Genomic DNA, 18,797 nt, shown 5'->3' with positions numbered 1-18,797 from the left:
CACTCGTTAGATAGTGAGTGCTCTTTCCTATAATGTGTGAAGTGGGTCAAGTGTCAATTCCAGACTGCCAGAATTTGGATTTAAGACATTTAATAGTATTTATAGAAAAATAAACTCTGACAAACTTAGTTATGTCTATGTACAACGTCTATGTATCAACAACATTCTAAGAAGAAATGGAGACCAGTTTAAAGCAAGTATCTGTCTTTAAATATTAAAAACACAAGGTTGCTTCACTTAAATGCAGTTAACCAATATTCCATATAACGGAGCACTGTTGGAGCTGACTTTTCCCCTGGTATGGACATCACTCCTGGGCCACACTTAGAGAACAGCGTCTTTTTCTAGCGGGGAAAGAAAAGAAGTGTTCACGATTGGATGTAGATCACCTCTGCTGCACCTGCTTTCCCCTGTTTCATCTGTCCAGTGTTAGGGATCTGAATGGTTCTTGGCTGTTAAGGAACTCTCCTCCATGGAACTTGCAATTCCATCTCTATGCACACCCTACCCCTGTCTCAGCTTTACCCTTGAATCTCACCTCTCCCAGATTCCCAGAGGTCTCTGGCCCACCCTGCACCCAGGCTTGTCAAATACCTGCATAGTCTTGTGATACACTCCGAATCATCCCGACATGAAGCACCAATGGGCCTGAGGGAAACCCCTCTCCAAAATGGGGTCATTCTCCGGGATCTCTTTGCTGAACTCAGTTCTGGTACTGGGGAGCCATTGACCTATAGAGCAGAGGCATATCCACTTCAGGTTGGCAAGCATCCACCCTCTGCCAAACACCCAGGTTGCAGGAGGTATAACAGCATTTCCCAGGGTTGAGTCTGACTTAGAATTCCACAGCCACTACTATATCCAGCATACACAGGTATTCTTTCTTACCTGGCTCACCAACAGCAGGCATGTTATGAGCACTGCAAAGAGTTTGAGCTGTAGCATCTTGGCAAAAGGAAGATGTTGGAGCCTGAAGGCCAGGGGACAGTTCTTGTTTCCTTTTATAGGCTGACATCTATCTGCCTTTCTCATGGTTGCCAGGCGAGGTAGGGGCAAAGTTTGTTTGTAATCAGGATCGATTTAATAGGTTAATATGTACCTAAAGAATGTAATCACAGACTCCACTTGAGGCACATTGTACTTAGTGATCCCTCTTCTGGACTTTGATGATGTTGCTGGTCTGGACCCTTACACCCATCTTATCAGAAGTCAGCATTGTCCCCACCTTCCCTCTGAAAGCCATGTGAATCCAGAAGGGAGACCAGGAGCCTGGCCACACTTCTAAAATAGGCTGGGAGTTTAACAGTGAAGGCACGTATGATGTCGTGGCTTCAATTCCCAGAACCAAGAAAAAGTCCTAAAATATCACTGTGAGTTGATTATAATCAAAATAGAATTCTAATGAAGTCTATGAAGTAATGTTGACCCCTGAGCTTTTCTAGGCAAAAAAAAAAAAAAAACAAAAAAAAAAAACACTGACCTGCTAAGTACAGGCAATTGGATGTGGCCTCTGTTCCTCCTGTGGGAGGATACTTAAGCCGACATTCTACAGTGTCCCAGTCCCCCACTCACCAATGGGCTGTCATTCTGTCAGTGAAGACCTGGCTGTGAAAAACCCAAACTCTGCCTTCCCTCCAGGGGACAAGCGACTACTGCCGCTCGAGCCACAGAGGGATGGATGAATAGCTTTTTGTTTTTAAGAACACGAGGGAGGAGGTAGCAGAAATTCTTAATGCTGCATCGTGTGCCTACAACACCAAATGAATCCTGGGCTTTGTCTTCATCAGTTACCTGGGGCTTCAGCAGAGCATATCTTCTGGCAACCTCGGGGTGGTAGTTGTTAGCCTGTGTCTGAAGCCCAAACATTCGTTGGCTTTCATAGAGATCCCTGTAGGTCCCTAAATCAGCACTTAACTGTACTGAATTTTATGGGCACTACGTGATAACACCTTTGATTTTGAGAACGTCTCACAGCCATAGCCCAGGCTGGCCCAATTTCACAGTCCTGTCTTGTTCTTGGAAGTGGACCACCACACTCAGGTCAAACATGGGTGTTTTAATAAGTTTGGGGGGAGCCAGTCGGTGGTGGCACATGCCTTTAATCCTTGCACTCAGGATGCAGAGGCAGGTGGACCTCTGTGAGTTCGAGGCCAGCCTGGTCTACAGAGTTAGTTCCAGGACAGCCTCCAAAAGCTACAGAGAAACCCTGTCTCAAAAAAAAAAAAAAAAGTTTGGGGGTGGGAAGTTGAATTTATAAAGTAAGGACATACATAAGAGCTTAGATCTCCCTATGACCATAAGAAACACCACACACACACACAAATTACAGAGCGGATTCTCTCTCCCTGTTCTGATGTCTCACTGATAAACCCTTCACGAGGCTCTTCTCATCTTCATGATTGGACATTTGGACAAGAGCCTGTTTGTTTCTTTGCCCAAGCAAAACTGGAGGAGCTGCTGCTGTGCTGCGGGCAGCAGCATGGTCACCAATGCCAAGACAAGCAAATGTAGCTCTTGGCCAAAGGAGAAGTGTGATGGGCCTCACGCTGGGTTTGGGGGCAGAAATCTGTCTTCCCTAGTTCTGTAGAGAATGGAAGTCTCATGGGGAATTCCCCAGCATAAGAGTTGCTGACTAGACCCGCCTACCAAATACAATCAACCAGTAAATTCTAATCTACCAGTTCCAGACCAGTTCAGCTGCTCCCCTTCTGCCCCGGGAGGTTATATACTGGATGACCTCAAGTAAGAGACCAAGTGGGAACTTTGCAGAGTGGGGAGAAGCTTTGTGGTGACCCAGTGAACATTGAGTAAGCACAGATGTGATTAGATAAGCACGGCTGGACAACATGTGTCCTAGAACCTGCTGGGTGTGTGGGCTCAGTGCCAGTCCCTCCTTCACCAGCACTCAGTGACATGTCATTCATCCAAAAGATGGCTTTTCTCCCAGCCTTCCATTTCTGCTGCCTTTTCCCTCAGCAAAATCAAGGCAGCCTTTCATGTAGTTTCTAAAGCTCATCATAGCCCAGTCAAGGGAAATGTATTGACTTGTTAGGGGCAACTTACTAAACACGTGAACACAACCTGCAGCTGGATTTAAAGGGTATTGTGGAAGCTGGAAGTTGTAGTGAGAGTAGCCCAGTGGTCAGGGTGTGTGTCCAGCATGTGCGAGGCTCTGGATTCAATCCCTAGTACTACAGAAAAAAACACAAGCACCTCTCAAACTCTGAGAGGTGAAACAGCACCTAGGCCCTCAGCAGAACTGACGCCAGTTATCCCAGCCTTTTCTGTGAAAACTGACACTGTGCCTGAAAGTTAAACAATCTGTCTGTTCTCCCTCTCCTGTCACATATGTTATTAAATGAACAAAGAGCTACGAGCTCCTTCCTTCAGTTCACAGGCCTCAGCTGCCCTAATTTCAGCTGTAAGGCAAGAACTCTTACAGACCAGGAGGCAGGAGCAGGGTGTCTGACCACAGGCCAACTCTTCCCCTCTTGAGCTTTAGTCTTTGCTCTGACAGTGAGGTGAGAGGCCTCAGACCTCATGAGCACATTTGGGGTCCAAATGGTTAATTTACAAGAAGAGAAAGACAGACAGTTTGCTAGTGAGAGTCTGCTCGCTCCAGGCACAACCCTAGGGATATTCAGGAGAAAGGTTAGAGAACGCGAGGAGCTGTCTGAATGTCTTCAGGGTGGACAGGGGATCATTGAGATTTGGTGGTAATGGGACACTTTTGTGTTGTCCCTGAGCAGAGGGTGCCTAGTAAAAGACGAAAGTCTTAGGAATGCAAAAAAAAGGTTTCCAGGTAAAATTTCAACAAAAGGTCAAAGTGCATTTATTTTTTGACTGTCTGGGCCTATGTCCTGAATACAATACCGGCAAAATGAAGAGTGCTCTCTTTCCCGGATTGCAGCTCTCAGGGGAGAGCCAGGTGAGAGCAGAAGCCTGGGCTTTTCCAAAAAGAGTTAAATGGAGGAAATTGTGTCACAGCCAACAAAAGAGCTGTGGGGATCTAAGACATGGGACCATAGTGATATCTCTGTCCTTAAAAGGCTTGACTCCAGGAGCCAGGGAGATAGCTCAGTTGCTAAAGTACTTGCCACACAAACAGGAAGACCTAAGTTCAGATCACCAGCACCACATAACAAACCAGGTGTGGCAGCAGGTCTGCCATCCTCGCATTGGGAGGTGGAGCGGGGACCCTTGGGGCTCGGTGGCCAGCTTAGCTGGCTTAAATCTTTGAGGTTCAATGCTTTGTCTCAAAATATACAGTGGAAAGTGACAGAAGATGTCTGACATCAACCTCCTGCTTACACGCACGGACGCATGCATGCACACACGCACACATGCACGCTTATCATGTGAATGGGGCAGGGCGTTTCACATTATCCTTTGTGAATCTCTACAAACAGAACAAGTCCCTAAAGAGACTCCAGGTCATGTAGGGTCAGAGTCACTGTCTGGGCACCCTTCACATGGCTGAGCCCTCTGTCCCTAAGCTCAAAGAGGAAAACTCTGTGAGAGACAGAGTTCAGCCATAAGGGACGATTTTAGTCATAAACAGAACCACCCAACATCAAAGCACTGACAGCAGGGTCCCCTCAGCACTCACGATGGGCTGAGGGGCTGCCTCTTCCGTGACGGCCCTTGCAGTCCAAGAACAATGACCCAAGTTTGATCCCTGGTGAACTCAGATAAAGGCGGAAGCAGAGACCTGATCTCACAAAGTTGTCCTCCGACTTCCATATGCACACCGAGGCGCATAGACGCACATACAATAATATATGTATTTTTAAAAGGTCAGACTGAGAGGCTCGTCTCCTGCTGTGAGCTAAGAAAACTGAAGTTAGTCTTCTGAGCTGGTGTGTCCAGAGTCAAGATGGGTGTGGCTATATTTCCACCCCTGGAGGCCTGCAGCTTGTTTCTCTATTTATTTATTTTTGAGGCAGAGTTTCTCTGGGTAGCCCTGGCTGTCCTGGAACTCACTCTATAATCCAGGCCTCAAACTCACAGAGATCCGCCTGCCTCTGCCTCCCAAGTGCTGGGATTAAAAGCATGCACCACCACTGCCTGGCTTTAAATTCCTAAAGGAGTCTATGACTGACTCATGGGTTCTAAGTCACAGGAATAAATCTGGACAGAGTCAAACATGGAAGCCGGACTGGGAATGGGCACAACTCTGGGAACTTCCCTGGGCTCGCTCTTCTCACCATCTCCACTACAGCTGACTCAAACCCCCTTGTGCTGACATGTTTTGTAGACATTTGAGGCTCCAGAAGTGACAGTTTAAAGCAGATATTCCCAACCTGTGGGTCTTAACTCCTTTTGGGCAGGGACCAAACAGTCCTTTCACAGGGGTCACCTAAGACCACTGGAAAAGATATTTATTTACATAATGATTCATAACAGTAGCAAATGCAGTTATGTAGCAGCAATGAAAATGAAGTTATGCTTGGCTTCCCCACAACACGAGGACCTATTTATTAAAGGGCTGCAGGAGTTGCAGCATTGGGAAGGCTGAGAACGACTGACACAGGGCATGGGTATAAGACACAGTCATGCTATATCCTGCCTCACAGTCCATGCAACCTACAGGTTTCTGTTGTTGCAAGTCTTTCTTTTTAGTTTATCTATGTATTTATTTATTTTCGTTTTTCAAAACAGAGTTGCTCTGTGTAGCTTTGGAACCTGTCCTGGAACTCACTCTGTAGACCAGGCTGGCCTCAAACTCAGAGAGAGATCCGCCCGCCTCTGCCTCCCAAGTGCTGGGATTAAAGGTGTGTGCCACCACGATCCAGCTTGTCATTTGTTCTCTTTTGAGGACTTTTGGCACGAGCTAGCAATCATCAGGCAAAAACATGAGTCCAACATTACACTGTGAGCTACTACAGTCTGCAATAATGTCCTTAGCTGACTGACGAGGCCAGAAGCTCAGGACGGCCAAGCATGTCCGCCCTATCATCTCCAGGCAAAGAGAGAACAAGGGCATCCAAAGCTTGTAGGGCAGGTGGTGTGCCTTTCCCATAAAAGGATGAGTCTTTTCAGACCTTGTGGTCCACATACAGCTAACAGCCATGTTGGATTGGCTCCATGACACAAAGCCAACCATGGTTCTGACAGGCATGGGCTGTAGCAGCCAAGGGATGACACCATGGTCTCCTTTCACAGATGAACCCCCTCACGCTAAGGTCTTCCCTGGGGAGCAAAGCAGCACGGCATGGTTTGAAGAACACACACTGGTACCTGGCTCTACCAACTCACTGTCATGTGCTTCTGGGCAAAGTACTTAAACTGTGATTCCTCATCTGCAGAGATTATAACGCTCACTTCAAAGGCTGCGGGGAGTTAAAAGTTCCTTTATGTGGCTAGGAAGAACACCTGACATCCTAATGACAGTGTCATTACTAGACTTTATAGTTATAATGAGAGCAGAGCTGGGTCAAGAGCTGGCATTCCCGAACCCATGCCACTCACACCTACCCCCAGCCACCTTTCAGGACTTGTGCCGGGAAAGGGATCAGCATGACTTGAATATACCCAGTCACACTAAGGACTCTACTTGTAAAACAAAACAATCATGAGGGTTGGGGTGGAGGTGGTGGCGCACGCCTTTAATCCCAGCACTTGGGAGGCAGAGGCAGGCGGATCTCAGTGAGTTCAAGGCCAGCCTGGTCTACAAAGCAAGTTCTAGGACAGCCAGGACTGTTACACAGAGAAACCTTGTCTCATAAAACTTGGTCCAGGCATGATGTTCAACACCATGGCAGAGGCAGAGGCAGAGGCAGGTGGACTTGTTAGTCTGTCCAGGCCAGTCAGGTACACGTAGTGAGACCCTGTCTCAAATAAGCGAAGTCACAACAGGAAAGCCCGTAAACGTAAGTAATTTATTGTATCTTCAGGACACATAACATAGACTCCTCTCGCGGAGAAGGGGCTTTCGGGCGGGAAACTGTCATCTAGACGCGTGCTGCTCACTTGTCATTTTCGTACATAGCTGGGTCTTTCCTCCTGGACCGCTCAAACTCCTGGTTCCCCCAGGTGTAGATCAGATAAAACGCCACAAACGCTGCAACAGTCGAGAGAGAAAGCTGTGAGCAGAGAGCACAGAACCTCAGCTCCTCTGGCGTGGGGTGGAGCTGGGCTGTGGGAACCAGGCTGGCCTCTCTCATGCACCATGTCCTGCCCACAGTCCTCAGTTTTGACTTCCTACCATTCTGCCTGCTCTTTTGTTGTCCCTAGCTTTGAACTTGTTCTGTTTTGGAGATGGGGTCTTTCTGTGTAGCCCTGGTTATCCTTAAACTCAGGGATCCACCTGTCTCTGCCTCCCAAGTGCTGGGATTAAAGGTGTCTTTGACTTTTTTTTTTTTTTTGAGATAAGGTCTCTGTTTGGCTAACTGTCCTGAAACTAACTATGTAGACCAGACTCGTCTGCAATTCAGAGACCTGCCTGCCTCTGCCTCCTGAATGCACGAATGCCCAGCCTTTGCTTTTTATATTTTATAAGTGTTTCACCTGTATGTATGTTGTGTAGCACACACATGCCCCGTGACTGAGGCAATAAGAGAGTGCCAGTTCCCTTTGGAGTCACACACCGGTGCTTGTGAATTACGATATGGGTGGTGGGAACGGAACCAGATTCTCGGAAAGAGCAGCAAGTGATTTTAAGTGCTGAGCCATCTCCAGCTCTATGTTTTTGTTTTGAGACAGGCTCTTACTATACGGCCCTTGGGGACCTGAACTCCCTATGTAGACCAGGCTGGCTTCAAACTACGTAGATCCACCTTCCTCTGCCTCGGGAATGAAAAAATGAAACTTATGCCCCCGGCAATGCTGAACGCTGGGATTAAATGCAGGCATTATCACGACCAGAAACTACTTTTAATAAGAGGTTAAAAAACGGTTACAATTACACACTCATTTTATAAGCAACCAAAATGATGACCACAAGATTTAGCTTTGACCTTCCTAGTCTCTCTTCTTAACACTAAATGAAAAATTTCATGAGATAACTAAAGATGAAATTTACCTAACATAAACTTCACTGTCTTAAAAGCACATTTCAAGTTGCTGTGCTGGCAAATGCCTATAATCCCAGCCAGCAGTCCCGAGGACAAGGCAGTAAAATCACAAGTGTGAGGCCAGCCTGGGTTCCACACCAAGATCGGGTGGACCTCAACCTCTCCATCAAATTCAAGTGTACCTTCCACGGGTTCCTGGCATATTCGCAATGCCATGACACCGTCAGCAAATCGGCGCATAGCTAACACAAGACATTGCATCAGCATTGCAGCACTGATAGCGGACAGCGATGACCTCAGAGGGGGACGCGGGAGTCATCCGAGTGACCTTAGGCCAGTCACTCCGATATGGTGACAACTCCACGTCTGGTCGGGGATATTGGAAGGAAAGGTGCGCCCTCCCCCGCCAGCCCCGCACTCACGCGGCGCCACACGCAGGATGCGCTCGCGAGTGCGGCGCAGCACATTGGGGATGCCTTTGCTGAAGTAGTTCGGGAAGGCGCGCTGCTCAAAGGGTGACAAGCTGTAGGAGATCACGTGACGCATCCGCGTCAGATTCCCGAACTCGCGGCCCATGGTGGCGGCGGCCCTAAGGACGGAGGACACAGAGTGGCTTATGCCCGCAAGGAACTCCCACCGCCCCGTACCGACCCTCGCCACCAGGTCACCTCTACCTCCTCCACGCTGAGCCCGGCTTCAATGTCACTTCCGGAAGGGGCGGAAGTCGAGCTTGGAAATCTTAATGTCATTTCCGGGCACTACCATTTTCCGTCTGTCTCCAGGGGGAGACGACGACCAGCCCTAAAGAGAAAATGGCCTGGACCGCGGACCTCGGAGTGGCCTTGCGCGTGAGCGGGAGGTGCCCGGGGCCAAGAGGGAGGGGGCGGGGCTTACAGGTGCAGAACCGGTTCTTCAAGAGGCTGGGTGGTGCTTAGCGGAGCACGTGTGCCTTACCGGAGCGTAGAGGACGTGTGGGCGGGCTTATGTTGGTATGTGGGCGGAGCTTGGAAAGATTTTGGGGGGATTGGTGAGTGCGTGGCCCGGATTTTAGCACTGGATAGAGTTTAGGTGAACGTTCGTGAGGCTCCCGCCGTGCATGGGGCGGGGCCTTTAGGTGTATAGGGCGTGGTTTGTGCAAATGGGCGGGGCTTAGGGCGTGTGGGCGTTCCAAGAGCTGGTTCTTACTGCTTAGTGCCAGGGATTTCGTTGGATAGATACCAGAGCTGGAAGCTGCCCAAAGAGGGAAAAAGGGGACTTTGTCCTCCTGGCTGTCCCTTAGCGGAGGAGTGCCAGTTGCATGGGATCCCCGTAACCAAAAGGGGTTGGACTGTAGACAGACCCTCATGACTGCAGCACAAAGTTAGGGACACTGGGTCTAGGGCTACTGTAAACGCTGCCTAGGAAACTACTGGCAGCCGGTAGACTTGTCGAGAATGTGACACAAACGTTTCTCCTAGTTCAGTTACAAATCAGCAGCTCTCCGTCAGCCAGTTGTCAGACGCGGGTCGTGGTCATGGGAACTATAGAGGGGCTTCAGTTCGGGCAGGAAAGAGCCCCGGCTCTTTCCTCTCTTTATGGAACTTTTGTGTTTTCCCTAAAGTGCATTCTCCTAACTAGTACTGTCCTGTGGGACTCACGGACCTTTCTGTTTGTCCCAATGCCTGTAAATGGGATGACTGGCCAATTATAATCTGGCGATCAAACTGGGGCGGCGGCTTGGCGAACCCTGAGCTTCAGTTTTGCAAGGGTTCGGCTTTATTAATCAGGTGCTGTGCACTCTTTTTATCTTATGTTATGAGTATGAGTATGGGTTCACTTTCATCCAGAAGATGATCACCTTCCGAGGAGCCCTAGGTAACCCCTCTTTGCATGGTGGTGCACTTGCCCCTGGTTCTCCTAAAACACTATTTAGCCTGGTCTCAGCTCCAAGGCAGGAACACAAATACTTTAGTCAAGGACTAAAATACTGTCGTGAATTCTGCCATCTGGGTTGCTTGTTAAAAAATAAATAAGACTTACATATAATAGTACATATTAAATATGTTTAAATATGTACTACTTGTATATATCTCGAAACCTTTCGACCAGAGTATGGTCACATGGATTGTAGACCAAAACAAGGACACTAGGATATTGTACTTTTCATTACTTTTAAAATATGTATTTTGCCCCTTGGTTGTGACCTAGCTGAGGAGCACAACCCGGAGCAAAAAAAGTTGAAGAGGCAGAACCTGAAAAACTAAGTCCTGGACCCACATGTAGTGAGTGAATAGGAGGACGGTGGAGCATTTCCTCGAGTGGAAGGGGCTCACAGATGCTGAGAATACTTGGGAACCAGAAGAAAATTTAGATTGTCCAGAATTAATTGAAGCTTTTCTTAGTTTTCAAAAAGATGGTACAGAAAGGAAATCTTGTCTGACAGTGAATCTGATAAGAGCAGATCGAAGAAGGAAAGAGCTGCTGCCGACAAACCCAGGGACTTTGCCAGGGCTCTTGATCTTGAATGAATAACCGGTGCCACAGACAGCAGTGGAGAACCAGTGTTTCTCACAAAACAGAGGCCTCAGATGAGGCAGACTTGGTGCTGGCAAAGGAGAAGACTGTGACATGAAGTGTCCTCAGATTGTCATCGCCTTTAACAAGAGGCTAACGTGACATTCTTGTTCAGAAGATGAGGCGCAATAATTGCACACACACACACACACAAACGTACAATCTGGGTCTTACATTTTTAATTACTAGTGTGGAAAAATGGCATTCTAATGAAAATCAAGTTTGATATGCTGGTTTTGAAAGTATTGAGAGTAGTTAGGATATTTTTTGGTTTCTGTTCTGCTTCAAAAGGCATTGATTCCTTTGAGCAAATAAAAGCTTTCTGTAGTTGCTTCCTTAGATAAAATATGTATTCTGTGTGCAAAGGGTGCATTGAGTACAGGTCAGAGGAACCTGTAGGAGCCTCCTCTCCCCTTCTGCCATGCGGATCTTAGAGACTGGATGCACGTTTGTAGGACTGAATTTTGGTCATTGGGCTTGGTGGCAAGTGCTTTTATTCTCAGAGCCATCTTGCCGTCCAGATAGATATTGTGGGTTTTTTTTTTTAAAAAAATGTTATTTTCATTTTATAGTTGGTGTTTTATATTCCTAAGGGTGCCAGAAGTGGAGTCACAGGTGGTCATGAGCCACATAATTTGTTCTGGAAGAGTAACCACTGCCCTTAACTGCTGAGCAATCTTTCCAGTCCCAGGATGTTGTATTTTTAAATTGGTCAAGATTAAAGGTGATGTCCTCTTTTTAAAAATAATTTATTTTTATTATTTTATGTGCCTTGCTGTTTTGCCTGCATACAATCTGTGTAAAGATGTCTGACCTTGGAGTTACAGAAAGTTGTGAGCTGGGATTTGAACCCAGGTCCTCTGGAAGAACAGTCAGTGCTCTTTAAGGACTGAGCCATCTCTCCAGCTCTGTAATGGCCTCTTTTAATTTTGAAATGGGGTCTCCATAGTATGTAGCCCTAGCTTTCCTAGAACCCTCTCTGTAGACCAGGCTGGCCTTGAACTCATAGAGGTCCACCTGCCTGTACCTTCCGAGTGCTGGGATTAAAGGTGTGAATCACACCTGCAACCTCCTCCTCCCCCGGCCGCCGCCATGTCTTCTTTTAAAGCACACTACGAGTAAATGTTGTCCTATGCCAAATTTCCATGCCCTGTACTAAGGCCCCTGGCCAGGCTGAACAGCCTAACGTCACTCTGGAATTTCTGTACTCATCGTGACTTCCTGTGTTCCCAACTCACTGTGCAATATGTAACCAGGTAGTACTAAGGCTGTGGAGATGGTGAATCAAGAGAAAAAAAACAAACCTAATATTTCTGCAGTTACATCTCCAGCCCTAAGATACTTTGTTTTATAATTCTTCGGGTTTCTCTAGGGTTCTCAGCTGTGTGAGTAGTCCATTAGGGTGATAATACTTGGTGGGTTTGAAGTAAATGTCAGGGAAAATGGAAAAAAGCTAAGTAGACAAATCTGCACCTAATGAGAGCAAATTGTATAAAAATGTGCTCACAGCTGACTCATAGAGTGATGAAGAATAATCTACAGCTAGGCATCCTTGAGGTCTGATTGCAGAAGTGAAGCTGGTCCTCCACACCTAGATTTTATTTAAGGACAACACCAGGGCTTTCCCAGTCTTTAGAAAGAAGACCGGCGTGGGGAGATGCATTCCTTCCTAGTTCTCCCAAGCCATGGCACTTCCCAGCAAACTCCAGTTTGGATTTTGCTGCTTTGCCTGGCTGTGTTTTCTTACTAGCCTCAGCTCTCAGGCTTCTAGGGGAGAATCCCAGACTGGAACCAGTGCAGCTTTGGAGTCTGAGGCAGATCCTTGGTCCTTGCTGCTGCCTGTAGATGGGACCGACAGTTCGGGTCTCCTGCCTCCCCTCTTTAAGGTCCTGTCTGATAGGAGAGGTGAGGCCCCTAAGCTGCAACCTGACTCCAGAGCGCTCTACTACATGAAAAAGCTCTATAAGACATATGCTACCAAGGAAGGGGTTCCTAAACCCAGCAGAAGTCACCTCTACAACACTGTTCGGCTCTTCAGCCCCTCTACCAAGCATGAGCCAGCGCCTGGCAACCAGGTGACAGGTGGGTAAGAGCAAATTGTTCAACTGGGTGGAGAGAGGAGACAAGGAGCTTCAGTGTTTCTGTTACTAAGAGAAGCCAGGCTTTGATTTGAATTTGTTTGTTCTGAGTCAAGATCTTACCCTGTCACCCAGGTTCTACTCAAACTCTGCATCCTCCTGCCTCAGCCCTTGAGTACTGGGATTATGTAGGTTTACAGCATCACACATTTTTTTCTTTTGGCATTATTCTCAGTATCCAAGTCAAACAAATTAGTTCTTTTCTTTTTGAGACAGGGTTTCTCGGTATCATAGCCCTAGCTATCTTGACACTCTGTAGATCAGGCTGGTCTTGAACTCTGAGATCTGCCTGCCTCTGCCTCTCAAGTGCTGGGACTAAAGGCGTGCACCACCATGGCACAGCTTTAATTTTTTTCTTAAGTTCTTGAATTCTTTTTTGGTGTGGTGGTGCTAAGGATCAAATAGGGTTGTGGGACTCACACATGCTAGCTAAACCCTGTTACTACATCCCTGGGCAGGAGCACTGATTCCACTGTTTGCTTGGTGTGTGTATATGTGTGTGTGTATATATATGTGTGTGTGTGTGTGTGTTGTTAGCTTAAACCATCATCAGCTAAGAAACTAGTATGTTTGGGCAGTGGTGGCACAGTTTTAATCCAGCACTCAGGAGGCAGAGGCAGGCAAGTTCCAGGATAGTCAGGACTACACAAAGAAGCCCTGTCTTTAAAAAACTGTAAAAAGAAAAAAATTAGTATGATAGATTTTTGTTTTGTTTGAACTTTCCCTCCTCCTTTTCCTCCCTCTTCCCTCCCTCCCTCCCTCTCTTTTGAGACTGACCTCAAAACAGCAGTGACTCCGCCTGCCTTAGTGCTGGGGTCACAGGCCTGTAACAGCACACTAGCTCAATATGTCAAGGCTAGAGGAGTAATGTCTTGAAAGACCAGGGAAGGAGGTGAGGAGGTGGAAATTTTTAATAAAAAAAAAAAAAAGAAAATCTAAAAAAAAAATAGCTAGCATCTCTTTCTATTCTGTCAAGCTGTTGGCCTAGCATTGTGCTGAAACCTCGCTTTGAGCCAGTAGTGGCCGTGATGAATGGGACATTTCCCTCTCGTTCGGTTTCCTGTGAGAGGAAAGTTTCAGTCCATCTGGCACAGTACAAACTGTATGGCTGAGATATAGCACAGTTTTTTTTTAATTTATTTATTTATTGTGTATACAACATTCTGCCTCCATGCATGCCCACACACTAGAAGAGGGCACCAGATCTCATTACAGATGGTTGTGAGCCACCATGTGGTTGCTGGGAATTGAACTCAGGACCTCTGGAAGAACAGCTGGTGTTCTTAACCACTGAGCCATCTCTCCAGCCCCGATATAGCACAGTTTATGTTGAGTGTGCCAGATGCCCAGAGTTTGACCTCCAGAAGTCAAGCAGGGGATAGTGACACGTGACTTTAATTCTAGCCCTCAGGGGCAGGGGCAGGCTGATCTCCGAGCTCAGAGCAGAGCCAGCTGGGTCTACCCAAAGAGTTCCAGACCAGCTTGGGCTACCCCAAACCCCAAACCTCAAAGTGCTAGTCAACAATGGGAACAGGCCGGGTGGTGGTGGCGCACGCCTTTAATCCTAGCACTAGGGAGGAGGCAGAGGCAGGCAGATCTCTGTGAGATCAAGGCCAGCCTGGTCTACAGGGTGTGTTCCAGGACAGGCTCCAAAGCTACAGAGAAACCCTGTCTTAAAAAACCAAAAACAGCGGGAACAGTTTGGTAAGAAAGAGTGGGGAAGGCTTTAAAAACCAGCAATGAAAATCCCAGGGCTTTTGCGATGGCTTTGTGGGTGAAGGCTTTTTCCACCAACCCGACAGCCTTAGTTCAGTTCCCAGGCCCCACATGTTGGAAGAACCAAGTCCCACAAGTTGTCTTTCTACCTCCATACATGTGCCACAGAATGTGTGTCCATTAACTACCCCCACACACATACTCCTGAACACACACACACTGCGGCCACCAGTTCACAGTGTAAGGAAAACCATCATGACTGTACAGGGCGTCTGTTGAAAGCCCCCCTTCCTCCCGCTGGAGTCTTAGCGCCCCCATTTGTTTCCAATCTCACGTGGCAGTCAGATGTTCTCAATTGACGAGCTTCATCCAGGCCCAGTGAGTGTTGCTTCTGATGGTCTCCTGGCTGCGTTGTCAGTGGGGATGCCACCAAAGGGAGACATTCTTCTCACCTGCCTGTGTTGGAGCGAGCTGTTGGGTCTAGAACTGGGATGTAATGATAGTCTCTTGCTTTACCTCTCCAGCAAAGCTGATCTCACTTTTATGGAGACAAAATGTATTTGCATGTGTGGATTGGGAGTGGGGTTATGTCTGGAGGTCAGAGAAAGGCTTTCTGAAGTTGGATCTCTCCCTCCACCATGTAGATCCTAGGGTTCAAACTCAAGTTCTCAAAAGGAGCAGCGATCCTCCTGACTCACTGAGCTCCACTCAACTGCTCTACACTCAGACAGGCCAGGCAGGCCGCCTAGAACTCAGTCAGTAGTCAAGGGGCTATTGACCTCCTGGGCCTCTTGCCTCTACCTTCTGAGGCTTCAGTCACCCCATGTGGGTGTGGGCGGTGCCTTTGTCTCGTGGAACCAGTTTAGGTTGACCTCAAATTTGCTAGGTAGCTGAGAATGACCTTTACCTCCCAAGAGAGCAGGATTATGGGTTTGGGCTACAAGGTCCAGTCTCTTGTGGTGTGTGTGTGTGGGGGGGGGGGGATGTGTGTGTGAGTGTGTGAGCATGTCTGTGTGAGGGTGTGTGTGTGTGTGAGTGAGAGAGAGAGAGAGAGAGAGAGAGAGAGAGAGAGAGAATATGTGTGTGTGTTTGAGGCAGTCTCACAACATATCCCAAGCTGGCGCCAATCCTTCAAAGTGATCACATCACAAAAAAAACCTCACCTCCCTACCCAACTCAAGGCATGACCCCAGGCCCTTGTGCATGCCAGGCAAGTGCTCTGCCCCTGAGTAACATACCCAGACCCTCTATAATTTCCTTCTAAACCCCTTCTTCGCTTTGTTTTTGAGGCTTAAGGAAGTAGGGGAGGAGAAGGACAGGAAACTGCTTATGACTGACTACCAATTCTTCCATCTCACTTCCTGCTCCTTCCAGTTTGTCCCCAAGCACTACTTACTGGTTGGTGGCTTCTCTTCTCAGGACCCCTGCCGATGGCGGACCTGCTGTTTAACCTGGATCGGGTGACAGCCATGGAACACTTGCTCAAGTCAGTCTTGCTGTACGCGCTCAACAACTCGGCTGCTTCCTCCTCCACTGCGACCTGTGTGGGGGACCTCGTGGTAAAGGAGCCCGAGTCTTCCGGCAAGGCTCTCCTCCGGGTACCATACTCGTTTACCTTGAAGAAACACAGATGGATCGAGATGGATGTGACCTCCCTCCTCCAGCCTCTGGTGGACTCCAGCGAGAGAAGCATTCATATGTCTGTCAATTTTACGTGCACAAAAGACCAGGCCCCCAAGGACGGGGTGTTTAGCATGCCTCTGTCTGTGCCTCCCTCGCTCATCTTGTATCTCAACGACACCAGTGCACAGGCCTATCACTCCTGGCATTCCCCTCACTCCTCCCGGAGGCCTTTGCAGCATCCTGGCCAGGGCAGCGTGGCCACCCAGCCTGTGCAAGAAAAGGCTGCCGAGGTCAAAAGATCTGCCCGGCACCGTCGAGGGCAGAAAACCAGCCACTTGGAAGCCAAGAAGCCACATCTTACAGCCTCCTTCAATCTCAGCGAATACTTCAAACAGTTTCTTTTTCCCCAAAACGAGTGTGAACTCCATGACTTCAGGCTGAGTTTCAGTCAGCTCAAATGGGACAACTGGATCGTGGCCCCACACAGATACAACCCCAGGTACTGTAAAGGGGACTGTCCCAGGGCGGTCAGGCATCGGTATGGCTCTCCTGTGCACACCATGGTTCAGAATATCATCTATGAGAAGCTGGACCCCTCCGTGCCAAGGCCTTCATGTGTCCCTGGCAAATACAGCCCCTTGAGCGTGTTGACCATTGAACCCGACGGCTCCATTGCTTACAAAGAGTACGAAGACATGATAGCTACCAGATGTACCTGTCGTTAGCATGGGCCCGCTCCACCAACACCTGAACCCATCGGCAGAGCAACCCTGTGGGCTTTAGCATGCCTGGACAGAGAGCTTCACGTGACCAACCGCTCCATGTCACTCTGCACACTGTGTGAGGGGGGGAGTGTGTGTCAATGAGTGTGTTGTGGGTAGCGTCTCTGGGTATAAAGGGCACAACACCGATTATTGCCACAAACCACGTGAAATGCTTGTGTGGCGCTCTTCCTTTTTCTCTTCCCGTGAGTGTCTCTGATGCACAAACTCGTTAGCACAAGTCCCGAGTGGAAATGTAGCTGTGAACACTTAGTGTGCTGTGGTTTTATGTGATAGAAGAATAAATAAATTCCTGTTTATGGCATAAAATGTATGTGTTCTACTAAAAGATCACTTTTCCTTTTTTCAAAACAGGGTTTCTCTATGAACTCATTCTGTAGACCAGGCTGGCTTTGAACTCACACAGATCCGCCTGCCTCTGCCTCCAGAGTGCTGGGACTAAAGGTGTGCGCCACCACCTCCTAGCTGAAAAGATTACTTTCATATGCTGGTTGGAGGAGGACAGGAGGCTTTCTGATCGCCACCCTTGGCTGACTGCAGCTCTTTCTCAGAGGGAGGTGAACTGCGTTTCTGAACCCTGGTGAAGACAGTCAATGAGACTGTAGGTAGGGTGGATGGCCACGTCCCCTGAGTGACTTTGAGCATCATATTCTGTTCACGGCTGGCTTGTGTCAATCAGTTGAGTCACATAAAAAAACATAATGTAGTCCATTAATTTAAGGGACATTGTTTTTTTGCTTTTCCCATGAAAATCTGTTAACATTTTTTTTTTTTTTCTGAGACAGGATCTCAACAATGTAGCCCTGGATGTCCTGGAACTCACAATGTAGACCAGGCTGGCCTCAAACTCAGAATTTGCCTCCTAAGCTGGGATCAAAGGTGTGCACCACCATGCTTGGTTTCATTGCTCTTCCTCCTTTTTTAATGGGTATTGGTGTTTTGCCTGTGTGTGTGTGTGTGTGTGTGTGTGTGTGTGTGTGTGTGTGTGGTTGTGTGACATTGTCAGATCCCTGGAACTGGAGTTGCAGACAGTTATGAGCTGACATGTCGATGCTGGGAATTGAACCCTGTCCTTTGGAAGAGTAGCCAGTGTTCTTAATCACTGAGCCATCTCTCCAGTCCCCAGTGTTCAATTAAAAAGTTCTTTCTTTCTTTCATAATCTTATACATAGGTATATAATGTACCTTTGTACACCCTAAGCTTTGGTTTTACTTTGGTTACAGTATTTTTTGGTTGTGTGAGACAGGGTTTCATGTAGCCCAGGCTTGCCTCAAACTCACTACATAACCCTACGTTGCCTTAAACTCCTGATCCTTCTGCCTTCGTCTCTCAGGTGTTGAGATCATAGGCATATATGTTAAGGATTTTTTTAATGTATTTGTGTGTGTAGGGTGCATGTGGGCCACAGTGCACATGCAGAGATCAGAGGACAATTTCTGGAGTCCATTTTCTCTTTCCACCTTCATGTGGGATCTGGGGCTTGAATTCAGGTCTTCAGTCTTGGCGCAACAAGGGCTTTACCCTCTGAGCCCAGCCCTGGGTTGAAGATTTTAAAGGTTTTTTGTTTTGTTTTGTTTTGAGACAGGGTTTCTCTGTGGTTTTGGAGTCTGTCCTGGAACTAGCTCTGTAGACCAGGCTGGTCTCGAACTCACAGAGGCCTGCCTCTGCCTCCCGAGTGCTGGGATTAAAGGCGTGTGCCACCACCGCCTGGCTAAAGGTATTTTTATATGCATATTTGAGTAAGGTCTGGCCTGACGGAAGGAAGCCAAGGATGTTTGGAGTCATTGTTTCTGTTGTTTCTTTTTGTCATTTTGCCAGTCTCTCTCAGTTCGTGCCTGGACTTCTCCCAGGTGGGCTCAATTCTGCTCCTACTGAGTGACACTGGCAGTGACTGGTCTACTCCGACTGCTCTTATCTGGACCCAGGGGCTCTGTGGGGTTTTCACTGTGAAAGCAACTTAGAGGTACTG

The 18,797-nt window shown here is 47.9% G+C and overlaps 3 protein-coding genes across 6 annotated transcripts; 1 reads left to right on the top strand and 2 right to left on the bottom strand.

The window, feature by feature from the left end:
* Positions 1–183: 183 nt before the first annotated feature.
* Positions 184–1,427, bottom strand: Leap2 (liver enriched antimicrobial peptide 2). The gene is made up of 3 exons (XM_041665400.1): positions 889–1,427; positions 595–731; positions 184–344 (listed from the first exon to the last, which is right to left on the bottom strand). The coding sequence occupies exons 1-3, from the start codon at positions 1,030–1,032 to the stop codon at positions 308–310; spliced, it is 318 nt and encodes a 105-aa protein (XP_041521334.1). The 5' UTR covers positions 1,033–1,427; the 3' UTR covers positions 184–307.
* A 5,435-nt stretch (positions 1,428–6,862) lies between these two features.
* LOC121457156 (cytochrome b-c1 complex subunit 8) lies at positions 6,863–8,827 on the bottom strand. The gene is made up of 3 exons (XM_041665895.1): positions 8,690–8,827; positions 8,438–8,604; positions 6,863–7,063 (listed from the first exon to the last, which is right to left on the bottom strand). The coding sequence occupies exons 2-3, from the start codon at positions 8,589–8,591 to the stop codon at positions 6,969–6,971; spliced, it is 249 nt and encodes an 82-aa protein (XP_041521829.1). The 5' UTR covers positions 8,592–8,604; positions 8,690–8,827; the 3' UTR covers positions 6,863–6,968.
* Gdf9 (growth differentiation factor 9) lies at positions 8,801–17,124 on the top strand. 4 transcript variants are annotated; one of them, XM_041665892.1, is made up of 3 exons: positions 8,871–9,004; positions 12,455–12,650; positions 15,842–17,124. In XM_041665892.1, exons 1-3 carry the CDS (start codon positions 8,999–9,001, stop codon positions 16,768–16,770), a joined length of 1,131 nt encoding a protein of 376 aa, XP_041521826.1. In that variant the 5' UTR covers positions 8,871–8,998; the 3' UTR covers positions 16,771–17,124. The 4 variants fall into 4 exon arrangements, with proteins under 4 accessions (XP_041521828.1, XP_041521826.1, XP_041521827.1 ...); XM_041665894.1 differs by lacking the exon at positions 12,455–12,650 and having other exon boundaries at positions 8,801–8,874; XM_041665893.1 differs by lacking the exon at positions 12,455–12,650 and having other exon boundaries at positions 8,954–9,004.
* The last annotated feature ends 1,673 nt before the right edge of the window (positions 17,125–18,797 follow it).

This window comes from Microtus oregoni, unplaced genomic scaffold (genome assembly GCF_018167655.1).
Source record: "Microtus oregoni isolate MIOR12 unplaced genomic scaffold, Mior012 000015F_ref0000493, whole genome shotgun sequence".
Classification (NCBI taxonomy): Eukaryota; Metazoa; Chordata; class Mammalia; order Rodentia; family Cricetidae; genus Microtus; species Microtus oregoni.
The sequence above is the reverse complement of the archived record's forward strand: the minus strand, read 5'-3'. Positions and strand labels throughout refer to the sequence as shown.